Below are 16124 nucleotides of genomic sequence, written 5' to 3' on the forward strand. Positions count from 1 at the left end.
TGAGCAGGCGGAGGGCTGAAGGAGGCTGGAGGCTCCTTCTGATGCCCAGAAGCACAGGATATGATGACAGGGATGAAAGCTGGTAGCCTGGTTCTGCAGCCCATCATGCTCCTACCCCAAACACTGCCCAGTTCCAGGATAAGAAAGGTAAAGCACACAGGTAGATTCCAGTGACAAGAAGCAGGCTCCCAAGGCGGGGAGGGGTCACAGTAGCTCACAGAATACCAGGACTCAGAAATTCTCCATCTGGTCCAACCCCCCATTTTTCAGAGGAGGAAACGAAGGCCAAGAAGGAAAGTGACTCGCCCAAGGCCACAGCTGCAGGAAGCCCTGGGGAACATTGAGGCTCACGAACTTGCTGCACTGGCATATACCACCTCGTGCCCGCTGCCCTTACCTGCACTGTTCCTCACCTGGCTCACCCTTGCCCACCCTGCTGCTGATGGTGTGGCTATGCAGCAGGGTCACCGCCCTCTTCACGGCCACCGACAGCTCTTCCTGGCACCATGACTTATCCAGGGCACACTCTGGCTTCAGCAGGCGTAAAGTCACATGGCTCACCAAAGTGCCTATGTCCAACAGAAGGGACCCAAAGGGGATGACCGATACAAAGACACAGAATCCAGCCTGGGCACAAACCAGGGCCCCCAGGTAGAGGCACGTTATCCCTTAATCCTAGTTCTGCTGTGCCAAACCTAATTTCTCAGAGGCATGTAGGCCAGCAGGAGCTGTCCTTCCAACACTAAGAAGTTAAAAGTGTGAGCCCAGAGTTGTTCAGAAAGGGTAAAGCTCTACCCATTTGGAGCTCCCACCTTCCGTGTAATAAGCCCAGCCAGCCATTAACAGTTTTGGCAGGCTCCATAAGCACCAACTAACTTTTCCACTCAGAACCGTTCCCAGATTCTAGCCTCACACCCATAGGAATATACCCTTTAAGCTAGAAAGTCTGCTTAAGGCCATTAACCCTTGAGAGTGAGGCCACCATAACACCCAGCCACTACCTGGTCTTTGTATCTCCATAGCTAACAAAAAGCTAAGGGTCACAGAGACCTCTCATCATGGACACGTGGCTGCTCAGCAGCTCTGGGCTGCACTGACCAGCCACGTGGCATCAAACCAACCCCATTGCCACTGAATTTCTGACTGATTAGTTTTAAAATTGTTACAGAAAGACCACACTGATTAGTGTTTAGAAGTCTGTACTCAGAGTGAAGGGACCAACAGACATAAAACAGGAGGGAGCACAGAGGAGGGAGCTCCATGTCGATCCCAAGGATATACAGCTTGAGGTTCCAAGGCTGCTTCCCTATGGAAACAGAAGTCGCTGGCCTAGACCACCGTGTGCCTCCCCACAGGCGCTCAGGGGCATCCCCCACCCCCTCCCGAGCTGCCGTGGGCCCCACCCACAGCTAGCAAACAAGAACTAACCCAAAGCCTTGAGCCTAGGGGGCATGACGCAGGCAGCCAAGGACAGGAAAGGGTTCTTGATCCTGGGAGCAGCCAGGGGAGATTTCAGCAAGGGCAGGAAAGAATCGACCAAAACAGGGATATACTGGGTCAGGCCAGATGGATTCTTGGCGAGGATGGTGTCCAGCAGGCCCAGCGCTGCCTCCAGCTCACCGTCCAGCTGCAAGCAGAGTTGGCCGAGGAGGCAGGTCAGCAGGGCCTGCTCCGGACAGCAAGGGGCGGGTCTAGCCTGTGGTAGCAGCAGCCACTCACCTCCTGCAGCCGCCTCCGGACCTGCGCCTCCTTGTCCAGCTGGGCCTGAAGCATCTCCTTCTGCTTACTGGTCAGCTGCACCTCCTCTTTTATACCTTTCTTCTTCTTTATCTCCTAAAGGCAACGAGCAAACCAATTCCGTCTCCAGGGAACAGACCTCCCTCCCTACCACAGAGTAGGGAGTGAGATCTGTCCCACAATCAGCACCATGCCAGCCCAAAGTCTGTGACTTGGGCCCCCAAACCTGCCACGTGGCCTCCCCCACCTCCCACAAAGTCCACAGCCACCTGGTTTCCAGAGGATGGAGACAGCAGTAGAGAAGTAATTTCTTATTGCATTCTCTATTGACAAAGGCAAGAAGAGCCTTTAATATGTTAGAAAAATGAAAAGTCCCTCAGTGAGCTGGGAAGGGTATCCTACCCATGCAGCTTCAGATTCTAAACCTTAGCCTCCCTCCCACAGATGCTCTCCCCTAGTATAAGTTGGAGCCTAAAAAAGGCCAAGAAATCACTCATTCATTCAACAAGCATTTATTGAGCACCTCCATTGCGCCAGGCACTGCTCTAGATGCTGGGGATACTGCGGGGAAGAAGGCCAAGTCTCTGCCCTCACGGAGCTCACAATCTAGTGGGCGAAGACAAGCAATGAACATGAACAGGGTGACTTGACAGCGGGATGAAGGTTATAAATGAAGAAATGAAATATGCTGCACAGTAAGTGGGAAGAGGGGTGGGGTCTACTCTGGACTGGGTGGGCAGGGTGGTTGCCTGAGAGGGGGACAAGGGAGACAAGGTGTGGTAAAGGGCCCAGTGTGGTAAAGGGACCTGCTCTGCTGTCAGAATCGGCTCGGTTAACAAGCCGAATACACAATTCCCCAAAAGCTACATAGGGCCAGGCCCTATGCATTCTCTCAGGAGGAAAGACAGGTCCCAGCCTCTAGGCGGTGGGGTAACAGGCACGGAATCAAGTCACACCATTTGGTGGGAGAAAGGTAGGAATTGGCCCTCAGCAGAGAGAGAAATTTGTCTTCCTTGAGTTGAGGGGTGGAAAAAGCTAAAGAAAGGGTTAAGTAAAAAGGGTGGTAGGGGGACCCCGGACTGGTGGAGGGGTCAGAAGAGTGTGCCATGGGCCTCAGGATGACCCCAAGGAACGGTATACACAAAGCAGGGAAAGTCACCAGCCTGAGGCCACAAAGCTCAGCAGCCACCTCACGTGTAATGCTTCCATGTACTCACCTCCTTGAGCTCCAGCTCAATGATCTGCTCCTTAAAGGAATAAGCTTTGTTCTCTCGCTTCATGTTGGCCTTCTTTATGCTGTCCTGCTGGGCACTGAAACATCAAAGCAGGTGACCAGCCAGCTTCAAAACAGCCACCAGGTCCTCCAGCCTCCCACCAGTAGTGAAACCCCAGCTAGCTTTGAAGTTGTATGCACCAGGAAAGTACCAGAGACTTGAAATGCTCTTGTATCCCAAGCCTAAGCATGTGCCTGGAACAGAGCAGTACTTGTCCAACGAATGGAAAAGTGGTTTAATTGATTCCTTGCAACAACTCTGTAACGGAGGCCTCTCTCTCTTATAGGTAAGAAAACTAAGGCTTGGGGCAACTGAGCCCATGAGTGGGGACTCACCTCTGGATGATAGACTTGTCATACAGCTCGCCGGCAGGAGTCTGCATAATGGCAAACTCCTCCCGTGTCACCTGGCGCAATGCAGGGTTCTGCACGGAGGCAGTGATGGTGCTGATGAGCTGTGGAAGGACCCGGTCCGGGGACAGGACGGAGAGGGAGCCCATGGCATTCATGGAAGACTGTCAAACACAGACAGGGTCAGGATGCACCAAGACCGGCACTGGACAGGGGTCCTGCCATGCCTAAACACCCTGGCTACCAGCTCTTCTTCTTCTTGCCACTGCCTGCTCTTTCTGAGCATTGGCCCCTCCCCGGCATAAACAGTAGGAGTGTGTGCCTGCCTTCCCAGGAAGCATTTCCCGCTTGGTCTGGTACCAGCACCCTGACTGGGTGACACACTCCTCTACTCTCAATCTCTGTGGTGCAAATGAAGCTGCCCCCACCTTTTCCAGAGGTGGGCATATGACACAGCCCAAAAGGACAGGCTCAGAAACAAACACAGGCCCCAAATCAGGTCAACAAGGGCAGTGAGACCCCATGCCAGTTTAAATGATTGGAAAACACAAGCTTTTCTCACTTGGGCTGATAGGGACAAGCTATAAGCCTGGAAGTGTGTCAGCTGCCCTGCTACCAGGGAGGAAGAGACTGTTGGAGAATGAAGCCCCCATCATGGAGAGCAGAGACGAGACACAGATGGAAGAGACAGAGAGATGGCAGAGAGTAAGAGAGACACCACCTACAGTGTCCTGAAGATAACATCTGAGTCCCCGTAGCCAGCATCGTGCAGAGCCAGTCATATCCTGTGACTCAGCAGTGAGAAGAGGCAGGAAGCTCCCTCTTGTGCTTAAACCATGTTTGCATTTTCTGTCACTTGCAACCCAAGGGTCCAAGGCCACGTTTCACCACACCTGCACCTCTTTCGTTGAATCCTCCCTCTGACACTCTGACGTGAGGCCAGAACTAGTCCATATGCCAATCACCTGGTTCAGGGGACTCTGCATGGTGATCCTAGGGATGATCTGATCCAAGTGCCTGGTGATGAAGGCTTCGAGGTCAATCTTCATCCTGGCGAGGAGCGCTGGCCAGAGTCCAGACTGCACTGCCACTGAAGAGAAGGGGAGCAATTTGAGGCCTTCTGCCCAGCCTACCCTCATCCTGCCCAGTGGAGTCCCTGCCCCTCCCACACTCGTCCCAGGCACAGACCTAAGGATGGGTGATGCGAGATGATCAGCATCTCCTGGGCCAGCTGTTCAGTGTTGGTAATGTCACCCTCCAGTCCTGGCACCCCAGAGATGACACAAAGAGCCTCCTGCAGGACCCTCGGAGGTACATAGGCCTTGCCTGCCTCAGTCACCTCCCCAGCATCAGTCACCAGAGCCTCTAAAGGTAGCACCTGCAAGGAAACAACTCATCAGCCCCCACTACTCAGCATCCTGTGCAGGCCTGGCACACAAGAGACAAAGATGCCAGGGGCACGGCTGCCTTTCACACATGGTGTTCTCTGGGGTTCCTGCTGGAGATAGACATGCCCAGCTCCCTGCATGGGACTTGCAGGCTGTGAGATGTGCCTGGAAGGAGGAAGCACAAATGACTCTGCACCTAAAAAGCCCATGGGGAGAAAGGTGGCCACAGAAATTGGTCCAGGAGACCCAGCCAGAGAGACCACAAGTCTGTCACTGGCCCACATCCCTCAAGCGGGATTAGGGAGGGAGGGACACGGAGTACAAAGAGCACTAACAAGGGACCTGGTCTTTGGGGTCTACTCTCACTTCTGTCACCCACTGGTGGGGGACGCTGGGCAAGTCATTTCAGCTGGACCCTGGACAATTCATATAAAATAAAGATATTTAGCCTGGTTTTTTTTGTTTTGTTTTGTTTTGTTTTGTTTTGTTTTGAGAGTAAGGGAGAGAGAGGGGGAGAGTGCATGAGCAGGGGAAGGGGACAAAGGGAGAGAGAATCTTAAGTAGGCTCCATGTTCAGTGCAGAGCCCAAAGTGGGGCCTGATCCCACAGCCCTGGGATCATGACCTGAGCCGAGATCAAGAGTTGGATGTTAACTGACCGAGCCACCCAAGCACCCCATAGCCTACCTGCCTTGTAACAGCAGTGTGAAAAAAGCAAAAGAGAGAATGGGTTGCAAATGCTCTAAAAATTATAAAATGCTTTAAAAAGAAAGTGTTATTCCATTACTCAGTGATAAAAAGATTCAACTACAGGTCACAATTCTGACAAGAAAAGCATCTCTGAAAAGACAAAGAAATTATATGAAATAAGATGTTATCAGAGCTTCAAGGGTAGGGCAGAAGATTCTGGCATCACACAAGTGTCTCAGTGAGAACAGCCCAGGAAGAGACCAGCGAACTCCCATGGCATAACTGGGGTGGGCTAAGTGGGTCAGTGAGCCCCAGGTTCTGGACCCCAGCTGCCCTCACCTTGTGAGAACTGAGGACAGCCTTCAGCTCCTCCAGGAGTCCAAATGCCAGCTTAAAGCCCCCGAGAGAGGACAGCAGCTTCCGGACAGTGTGCTGGGCCTGCCTGCGCACACGCCAGGTACGACTCAGGAGCACGGCCACCAGAGCCCGATGGTACTGCCTGCAAGCACAAGGACATAGCACCCTGGGGAAGGTGGATGTGGGCTCTCCGCAGCCAGCCCTCCCACCCTGCACACACGCTGTTTCTCAGGCTCCTGCCGCGGTCTGCCCCATGTGGCCCAAGGGGAAGGTAAACAGGCCTCACGTACTGAACTTTGTTGCCTGTGAGTCTATGCGGGTGATCAAGGAAAAGTCTCTCTGTCAGATGCAGCACAGTACACAGGGCTAGGAGGGGAGACAAACAGCAGAAGTGTTTTTAAAATACAGAACGCATCCAGAAGAAACTGAAAAGGCCTGGAAAATGAACACCAAAACATAAATGTGATTATCGCTGGATCTGAAGTTCCTTTTTTGCCGACAATGTACACAAGTATTTTGGACTGATTAAAAATATAACGCTTCATTCTAATTAAAAATTACTATGCAGTTCTAAAAAAGAGGGTGAGGACACTCACATACTGATGTAGAATGATTGCCAAGTCTACATAGCACAATGTGTATGACAGGCAAGCTACCATTTGTGTAAAAAAAGTGAAGAACTAACACAAGAAGACATTTGCTGGTATAAAGTATAAAATATCAAGGATACACAGAAGCTAATATAACTGGTTCTCCATGGCCAGGGACATTGGATGGCCAGAGATCAAAGCAGGGGTATGATTTTCAACGTAGGCCCTCTTGGATCTTTTATTTTTGAATTATGTGAGTGTATTTCCTATACAAGAACTAATTTTTTTTTAAATCAGGAAGTGACTAACAGTTTCAGCTCGTTTATAACTGAATGTTGTGATTTGTGAATCAAAAGACTGTTCAAATCACTGATTAGCGGCAGACACCCCTAAGGCAACCTAGAATTTTAAACCTACATTTAAAGATCAACTGTTCCTTCTCTGCCGGGAGAGAAACCAGTAGTTTTGTGTCTCCTGGTGGGGGAGTGCAGCCAGCCACACTCCACCATAGTTTCTCAGCTGCCTTGTAATAACACAAGAAAACCTTCGAGACAGCACCAATTACCCAATCAGCTATAATTAAACCTAATATTGCAGCCTCACAACCATTAGCACTCTGTCTCCACAAATCTACCAACTCCCCCATTCCCCAGCCTTCCAAGCCCCACAGGGGTGCATTCATTCCCACGGTGGCTGACAGCCCAGCTGCTGACCACAGCACTCTGGTCCAGTTTTTGCTTAGCTGACTGGTCGAGGCAACAGGCAGTCAGGGAAGGGTCCTCTCTGAAGACCCGCCAGGGAGACTCGGGCCCAACCTCAAGTTCAAGAAAGTCCAACTAAGTCACTCACCATCCTCTGAAGCCATGAGCAGGAATTTCTCAGAAGTGAAAATCTGTTTCTTCTCATCTACAATCAGCTGCCAGAAACCACTCAGTTTGGCCTCTGCAAGAAACAAAAGGTCACTCCATGACATCTGCCAGGGTTGGTCCCCTCCATCCTGAAGCTGCTGGGGCCAGCTACGTGGACAGACCCTGCTTTGCAGCAGGCAGCAATGCTCCCCCAGCATGGATGGGTCACCCCTAGCCTCACTGCCCACCCCCTCCCCATTCTGAGAACTAACCAGTCCTTCTGGTGTCAATGCCTACATGAAAACCATCTGCTGCCTACAGAGGCCCAGGCAAACATCTCCCACCTGAAGTCCCACCTACTCCAGCTGCCAGGCTGAAACACTTGTTCACACATCGTGCTCTCCCTGGCTGAGGCTGATCTGAACTCACACCCTTCCAGCTGGTGAAATCCTTCCTTCAGGACCCTAGTCCAAAGGCTCCTTTGTGAAGCCTTTCCTGACAGCCAGCACCTAAACCAAAAGGAATCCCTTCTTCAAAACTGCTTTACTGCCACATTTTACCTCAAACAACGGACATACTTTTGCATCTCCTCTCACTAGAGTAAAGCAGCTTAAAATTTGTGGAATCGCGGTCATGTTCATCTCTGCCTTCCTGCCAAGGCAGCGCAGGGTTCTGGAATTTACACAGACGGCACCCAATGGTATAGAAGAGCTGAACTCCATTTCTAACCACAGGAATAAGTTCACATATGTCTGCAGCCAGAGTAGGACATGCACTAAAGCAAGCATGGAATACCAGGAAGCCACAAAAAGAAAGAGAAAGCTCTTTGGTTGTGCCAATTTGGAATCTTTTCCAAGGCATATTCAGTATCTTCAGTAGAAGAAGACTGGCTAGGGGGAAGCTTTTCAAGGTACACTCTAAAAAAGTCCCACTATACCAAACCCAGGTCAGTCTGGACATTATATACAAATCCTGTCCCAGAGCACTTGAGCAAAAGTGCAAAGGAGGACAGTGACAAGAGTCACTGGCTGTATTCCCATCTCCTAGTGTGACCCTAAGATTCATCCCTGCACACATCCCTAGTGTGACCCTGAGGCATCCCTGTGGCTGCCCCAGTGTGGTGGTGACCAAGCTGATCCTGTGAAATCCTAAACATCAAGACACTCCTCCCAAGGACTATGAATGAGGCGTCATCTGCTACCATCCTGGACAAGCTTAGACCCTTACCAGCCTGCGAGTCAGCCACCGAAAGCTTCGAGAGCAGCAAGGCTGCAGCAACCCCTTCAGTGACTGTGGGAACCTGAGTGCTCTGGGAGGCTGCCTTCTCCACTGTCTGGATGAGCAAAGGCAGTAAGTCCAGGGCCTGCAATAGTGTGTCACCTGTGGAGAGAGGACCAGCAATTTACAAAACTCCTTGTCAGGGGTGACAAGATTACTCAAGAAAGGAATTATCCACTGAGGTCTGAAATGCTAAAGCCCTTCAGTTACCCTGTCAAATGCTGTGAAGTAGGGGAACGAGAAGCAAACCCAACAACCACAATGTTAGAGCTAGAAGGATCATTGCAAATCCAATAGTTCAGTTATCCGTTTGATGGGTAAGGAAAGAGACGGAGACAGGTTAAGTAAGTTGCCCAAAGGCACATAGCTGGTCGGAGGAGAGCCAGGCCCTATCGCAAACCTAGCAATTTCTTTCTGGGGCTCTTCCCCTACACCAGACAAGCTCACGACCCAAATTCCAAAACCAGAACCAACCTATTGACCTATTAACTAAACCCACTTGGTTAAAATTTAAAAAAAAATGTTTTTTTAAGTAGAATTCTGTTAAAAAGTACAGCTAAACCGATGTTTTCTTAACTATTAAAGTGTTATATAAGAACATTTTACAATAAAACACATATTTCATTTGGATGAGGTCATGAATTTGAATCTAAAAAAATGTTTATTTTAATGGTTTCTTTTATATTATGTGTACTTTAAAAGTGGCAAGTAGAAATAGCTCAAGCTGAAGAGACTAGTTTAAACCAAGTCTCTGCTATCTAGAACTCAATCTAAATCAAGATTGGTCAATACAGCAAAACTGTAAACTGACATAGAGAGTACAGGCCCTGTAGATAAGGGACACCCTTCTGTGGAATCTCCTAGACATTTCTTTAAACACAGCTCATCACAAGCGTAAGCTTTTTAAAAAAAGAAATACTAGCCTAGGGGTGCCTAGGTGACTTAGTAGGTTGAGCATCCCACTCCCGATTTTGAATCAGATCATGATCCCAGGGTCATGGGAGTGAGCCCTGTGTCAGGCTCTGCACTGAGTGGGAAGCCTGCTTAAAATTCTCTCTCTCTCTCCCTCTGCCCCTCTCCCCAGCTCATGTCCTCTCTATATAAAAATTAAAAAGAAAAAAATTTAAAAGAAGGATAGCCTATACGAGAGGTAGAAATTAACACTAGAGATTTCTACCTTGGAAATCAAGGAGATCATAGATCCTATGCAGATTGGAAAGTTTCCCCCAGCTTTGCCTGGGAAAGAGGTAGATGCCCATGCCCAAATGACAGGTTTGTCAGCCCTGAAGAAAGGGCAGTGCTTGCTTTCCAGTAAGTCCAACGTAAAGTATCCATGAAGTTGGACTTTTTCAATCAGCCAACTCACAATCCCTTGCCCAAGATTTCAGATAATATAGTGACAGGTTATAGTCCTGGGTCCTCTCTGAATGAAGCTTTGTAACTTGAAGGTGTGATATGGGAGAGAAGTCAAAGTCTGCTGTGAAGACTGGGCACTGATCCAGGCTTTGTGGATGATTAAGCCCGAGGCTCCCAGAGGCTCAAAGAAGTGGTGCAAAGTAAGCTGGACTGAATGGGAAAGCTGGGGACGGTGACAATGCCCAGAAGACTCGGGCACCCCTGCAGGGGAGGCATCTCACCTCGGAAGCAGGCCAGCATGCACTGCAGGTAGGCATGCCGCACTGCAGAGGTGGAGGTTTTAAGGCTGAAGGCTTTCTTGAACCATTCGGTGAGCTTCTTGGGCACTTCCGTGGTGAACCGGTTACACCAGAGAGCCAGGACAGAGACAGCGTGCACCAAGGTGCCTTCATGAACTAGGGCAAGAAGCAGAAATCCAGTCAGTTCAGCATCTCAGGCCCATGTCCAATCGCTGCCACCAGCACCCAAAAGCAAGCAAGGGTACAAGGGGGAGGAAGCCATGATGCTTCAGGGGAGGTCTGCCTTCAGAAGGGGTTCATGGCAGGCAGCTCTGGCTGTGAAAACCGTAGTCAAGAGGGGATCCAGACTGCATCCTTACCATGCGGCACAGTTACCTTCTTGCTGCAGGAACGGAATGAACAGCTCAGCCACAGTCCCATTCAGGACTTGACTAGAAGGCCCAGACACCACGTGATGACTGACACTCCCGATCCCTGTAAGGCAGGGGATTTCCTGCTCAGCACAAAACCACAAACACAGGAGTCTTCCTGCCGCTGCCCACTTCCCTAGCGGCCATGCCTCTCCTCTGGCCATTAGTGCCTTTCCCTCAATCCCCCCTCCAGATGACCTGCCTTTTAGGGAAGCCAGGCCTCCCTCTCGCTAGACCCAAACAAGTCCCACCTGCCACACAGGCAGGCAGCAGAGTCCTGGCAGCCAGGCTGGGATGTCCAGGATTATCAGAGGAGTCAAGATCCAATGACAGACCTGCCTTACTATACCTGAGAGGACGCTGATCTTCTGGGCTACAATGGTCAGTTTTCCCTCCGAGCCTGAGAGGAGAGACGGCAAAGATTCAAACTCCACGTCTGCCACGTTTCCCATGGGGGTGATTAATGTGGTCATGTGTGTGACACCAAGAGACAGCCTCTGATTCCAGAAATAGACTTTCTATTGTGAAGCTGGGTTTATAACATTTCCTAGACTTTTTCCTGATTAGAACAGTAGTTTTGCTCTTACAGAAAATTTGAGAAACAAAAAATATAAAGGAAAGCATTTAAAACTCACCCACATGCCCACTACCCAAAGACATTATGAACATTCTGGGGTATTTCCCTCTAGTGTTTCCCTTTATGCATACAATAATGTCTACGCTTAAAAAAAAAAAAAAAAAAAAAAAGAGATCGCCCCCATCTACACTGCCCTGTGCATGCTTATGTTCACTTCCCATGTCTCATTCTACTGAGAGCCTTCTCCTGGCCACACGGCCTTGACATAAGCAGACTCAGAGCCCCAAGTCCCAGGCAGGTTCCGGCCCCACAGCTCAGCCATTCTCATGGCCAGGAAGGCTTACTCACCACCAAGGATAGCAAACAGGTGCCTGGTCAGGGCTTCTGTCGCAGAAGAGTCACTGCACTGGCGAGCCAGGTTCCGCAGTGCCAGCACAGCCTCATCCATCAGGCGGGGACTGTTGGACTTCAGCTGACCTGGACACAGAGAGCTGCAGCTCAGAAAGTGCTGAGAGCTGAGGATCCAAGCTTTCATCTTTGTCTTTCCATGTTCCTAATTCTTCCATCCATGAGCTGGGTGTTCTCGTTATAAAGAAGCTCGGGGCACCTGGGTAGCTCAGTGGGTTAAGTGTCCAACTTTGGCTCAGATCACGATCTCACGGTTTGTGAGTTGAAGCCCAACATTGGGCTCTGTGCTGACAGGCTGGAGCCTGGAGCCTGCTTCGGATTCTCTGCCTCCCTCTCTCTCTGCCCCTCCCCTGCTCACATTCTTTCTCTCTTTCTCTCTCTCCCTCTCTCAAATAAACAAACATTAAAAGAGTATCAAGAAAGAAATTTTGCAAATGTAGTTTCTTTCTTTCTTAAGATTTTAAAGTAATTTCTACACCCAACATGGGTATCAAACTCACAACCCTGAGATTAAGAGCTGCACACTCTAACTGAGCCAGCCAGGCGTCCCAAATGTAATTTATTTCTAGACTGAGCTGTCCCTGCCCTTTTTCCTAAAATAATTGGGAAAATACATCCAAAACCCCAGGTGCCATCCCAGGGGCTGGAGAGGGGTCAGGATACTCACTAGCCAGTCCTTTCACGATGTCCAGGGCATACTGGCTGAGATCAAGAGTCACTGACGCCAGCAGACTGGAGATAGCTAAGGAGGACAGAAAATACACACCATGTCTATATTAGGTATAAATGCCTACTTCTGCCCTGCTCCCCAGCCAATGCGCCACACCAAAGCAACCATTCTTCATCTCCATAAAGTCATGTGAGTGGTCAAACCTTTGCCCCTATAGTTTCAAGTGCCACCTCCACAACAAGTTCAAACTGTCTAGAGCAGATGTTCTTCACCTGAATGGTTTCCAGAAGGTTCTTGGACCTCTAACTAAAATTGTTTGCAGTATTCCAGGCCGATATACTTTTGTACGTCCTTTTAGCAAGAGGGCCCATGACTTTCCACATATTCTCAAAAGGGTCCCTGACCTCTCTCCCAAGGTCCCGATGAGGTAAACAGTGAATACATCCTTCACTCCATCCCCACCACTTCTGCGGCCAGGCACCAGAGATGCAACTCATCAGGCAACCCAGCTCCCTCCCACCATCCTGTCTGGCAGCAACCTACTTTCAATAACATTCTCTGGACTTCTCAGTAAGGACTTCTGTATGGTGGGCAGTATCAGATCCTTAAATTCCGAGTGAGACATGTATCGGAGCAGAGGGGCACAGTTATCCTACAAAGAGAAAGGAGTCAGGCACCCAGACTTCATGGGAACAGACCAAGAATACAGGACAGCTCTGAATAAGAATTTAAATGGGATTTAGCTTGTCCAGGTAAGGTCTACTTCTCACTCACCAATAGATACTTCTGAGGCTTTACTTTGCTCATCAGGATGTTCTTCATATAAAAATCCAATAGGGCACTCTACAGAGTACAAAGACTGGTCAGACCAATATTCTGAGTATCTCATCACTGGCCTAAAAGATCCCTTTTGTGGGAGTGCCTCTAAAAACTACAAATCCATAAAAAATAAAATACATGCATACATGAATAAATAAATAAAACACAAATCAGTGTCTAAATTTCAGCATCACATACGGAGGGCTCATTGATCATACCATTCATCATTTTAAAACCTTCCACAGCTTTCCAGAGCTGCTAGGATCCAGTCCAAAGTCCTTGGCCTGGCTCCCAGGCTGCCTGCTGACCTGCGGCTACCACTCACACCTCTCCAACCCCACTCACTTCCTCTGCCTGGCTTTCTCTGCCCAAAATACCCCTCCTTGGGGCGCCTGGGTGGCTCAGTCAGTTGGGCGGCCGACTTCGGCTCAGGTCACAATCTCACACTCCGTGAGTTCGAGCCCCGCGTCGGGCTCTGTGCTGACAGCTCAGAGCCTGGAGCCTGTTTCAGATTCTGTGTCTCCCTCTGTCTCTGACCCTCCCCCGTTCATGCTCTGTCTCTCTCTGTCTCAAAAATAAATAAACGTTAAAAAAAATTTTTTTTTTAATAAATAAATAAATAAACCAAAATACCCCTCCTCACCTCCTGACCTTGCTAACACCTATTCACCCTTTAAGTTTCTTTAATAGAGCTGTACCCGTGACCCATGCCCTCTGTCAGGTGCCCCAATATAGAGTATTACTGCTTCCTGCCCCTTTCCTTTGTAGCTCTTATCACAGATATAATCAGATGACCTATCTGTCTGATGGCAGACTCCTCACACTCAGTTCCCCAGAGGCAGGGATCATACCTCCCTGGATCACTGCTGCAACCCCAACAGCTGGCCCAGTGCTTGGCACATAGCAACTGCTCAGTTGTGGGAGACTAAATCATTACATGAACAGGCAAATTATCATCCCAATAACTATGCCAGGATTCACCACAAGCCAGAGCTGGAGGGAAAACTTTCCCAGCTCCTCAAACTTCATATATCAGGGAGAAAGGACAGAGTCTCTTATGAGAAAACCAACAGGCGTCAGAGAAGGCCGGGGCTGGGGCCACAAGGACCAGATACGATCCCCCTCCTCACTTCCAGTGAGTCCACCTGCCTTGTGCCGGTTGACCACATCCATCTCCTTGTGGCTTGTGCAAAACTGCACCAGCAGCCCCAGCATGCCTGCATAGTTCTGGTTGGGTTCCAGGCTGAGAATGGCTGACAAGTACTGCTCCACCAGCCCAGGGTTCTGAAGAGGAAAGTATAAAGCAGGTGTGTCACATGGTGGAGGGTGGCACAGAAGCAGTGTGCACCACCCACCATGCCTCCCGTCACCTCTTTCCACAGCTTGCTGAGCTTCTTCACAGCACCATCGACGGCGTGCCTGTGGGAGCCACCCAGCACCTCCAACAGGAGCAGGCACTGCACCTCGACCTGTCAGGGCCGGGACAGGTTCGAGTCAGGACATGAAACGTGAGTGGAGGCCCCCTGACCCTCACCGCCTGCCCAAGACCTTCATCGGGCCTGCTCAACTCCAGCGAGATCCTCTTCCCTCCCCCACCCCCAAATGGCCCTGTCCCAGAATTACATCTGTTCACTCGAACACGCCATTAATAAGTATTTGTTGAGCACCTAGGAGTCAGACAATGAAAACACAAAGAGAAAAGAGACAGACATGGTCCCTACTTTCATGCACTTTAGAGTCCAGAGAGAGAAAAAGACACTACAAAATAAACACACTAGAATATATAATTCCAGTGAGGTAAGTCTCATGCAGGAAAAGGATAAGCATCCTGTTTCATATCTGCCTTGACTTTTCCTTCATTAATTCCACAAATACTTACTGAATACTGACTAAAGGGCAGGCACGATGCTGGGCACTTTGGATATGGAAGTGAAGACCGACAGGATGATCCCAGACTGTGGAGCTCACTGTCCAACCCAGAGTGAAACACGTAATAGGTGCTCAACTAAAAAACCTCAGACTTTATGTGCCACAAACACCCATCACTGGTGAGCAGTCTGAATTACTACCCTAACAAAAAGCGTGTGCTTAAGAAGTCGGCTGTACTCCATTTGCACATGCACAAAATAACAGGTGCATGAGGTTCTTCAAAGGCCTACTAATGGTCATTTTTGTTGTTTACTGTCTCTTACTATTAAAAAAACAGTAAACAACAAAAATGGCCACCAACAGGGGATTAGTTATATATACTGCCATACCTCCACTCAGAGGATCAGTAAACAGTCATCAAGAATGAGAAATTCTTGGGGCAACTGAGTGGCTCAGTCAGTTGAGCATCAGACTCTTGATTTCAGCTCAGGTTATATCATGGTTCGTGGGTTCAAGCCCCACATTGGGCTCCATGCTGTCAGCATGGAGCCTGCTTGGGATTCTTTCTCTCTCTCTCTCTGCCCCTCCCCCACTTATGCACACACGTGTGCTCTCTCTCAAAGTAAATAAATAAACATTTAAAAAAAGAAAGAGAGGGGCACCGGGGTGGCTCAGTCGGTTAAGCATCCGACTTCAGCTCAGGTCATGATCTCGTGGTTGGTGAGTTTGAGCCCGCGTGAGGATCTGTGCTGACAGCCCAGAGCTTGGAGTTTGCTTTGGATTCTTTGTCTCCCTCTCTCTCTGCCCCTCCCCAGCTTATGCTCTCTCTCCAAAATAAATAAATAAACATTTTTAGAAAATAATAAACAGAAAAAGAAAAAAACCTCTTTATATGCTATGCTGGAACAAATTCTAAATCTGTTTAGAGAAAAAAACAAGATGAAAGAAAAAAGTATGTTCAGTATGCTACTATATAAGAAACCCTGTTCAGCAGTATATACAGAGAATGTATCCACACACACAAGGAATAAGTAATAGATGGACCCAGGTGGCTAGGGAGGGAAACTGGTGTAGCCTTCTATGTCTCTCCCATTTTGAATTTTTTTTTTTTTTAATTAGAATAGCTTTTTAAGCTTGCTGACACCACATTCAGAACTATATTGGTGTTCCTCTCCTGAGAATGTTCTAACCCCTGATCTGGGCAT

General features: G+C 49.2%; 1 protein-coding gene across 2 annotated transcripts in view; it reads right to left on the reverse strand.

The window, feature by feature from the left end:
* GCN1 (GCN1 activator of EIF2AK4) overlaps positions 1–16124 on the reverse strand; it is a 59034-nt gene that overhangs the window by 30655 nt on the left and 12255 nt on the right. The window contains exons 6-25 of one of the 2 annotated variants that reach the window (XM_043557752.1): positions 14421–14519; positions 14200–14334; positions 13006–13074; positions 12775–12883; positions 12229–12303; positions 11502–11630; positions 10926–10976; positions 10542–10640; positions 10149–10322; positions 8461–8613; positions 7235–7327; positions 6086–6161; positions 5778–5937; positions 4550–4739; positions 4327–4451; positions 3347–3525; positions 2955–3048; positions 1720–1833; positions 1429–1627; positions 414–569 (exon numbers count right to left, since the gene is read on the reverse strand). In XM_043557752.1, coding sequence (XP_043413687.1) covers positions 414–569; positions 1429–1627; positions 1720–1833; positions 2955–3048; positions 3347–3525; positions 4327–4451; positions 4550–4739; positions 5778–5937; positions 6086–6161; positions 7235–7327; positions 8461–8613; positions 10149–10322; positions 10542–10640; positions 10926–10976; positions 11502–11630; positions 12229–12303; positions 12775–12883; positions 13006–13074; positions 14200–14334; positions 14421–14519 — 2479 coding nt within the window. The remainder of the gene's footprint in view (positions 1–413; positions 570–1428; positions 1628–1719; positions 1834–2954; positions 3049–3346; positions 3526–4326; positions 4452–4549; positions 4740–5777; positions 5938–6085; positions 6162–7234; positions 7328–8460; positions 8614–10148; positions 10323–10541; positions 10641–10925; positions 10977–11501; positions 11631–12228; positions 12304–12774; positions 12884–13005; positions 13075–14199; positions 14335–14420; positions 14520–16124) is intronic. The other variant, XM_043557753.1, reaches the window with a different exon arrangement.

Source organism: Prionailurus bengalensis, chromosome D3, assembly GCF_016509475.1.
Source record: "Prionailurus bengalensis isolate Pbe53 chromosome D3, Fcat_Pben_1.1_paternal_pri, whole genome shotgun sequence".
NCBI lineage: Eukaryota > Metazoa > Chordata > Mammalia > Carnivora > Felidae > Prionailurus > Prionailurus bengalensis.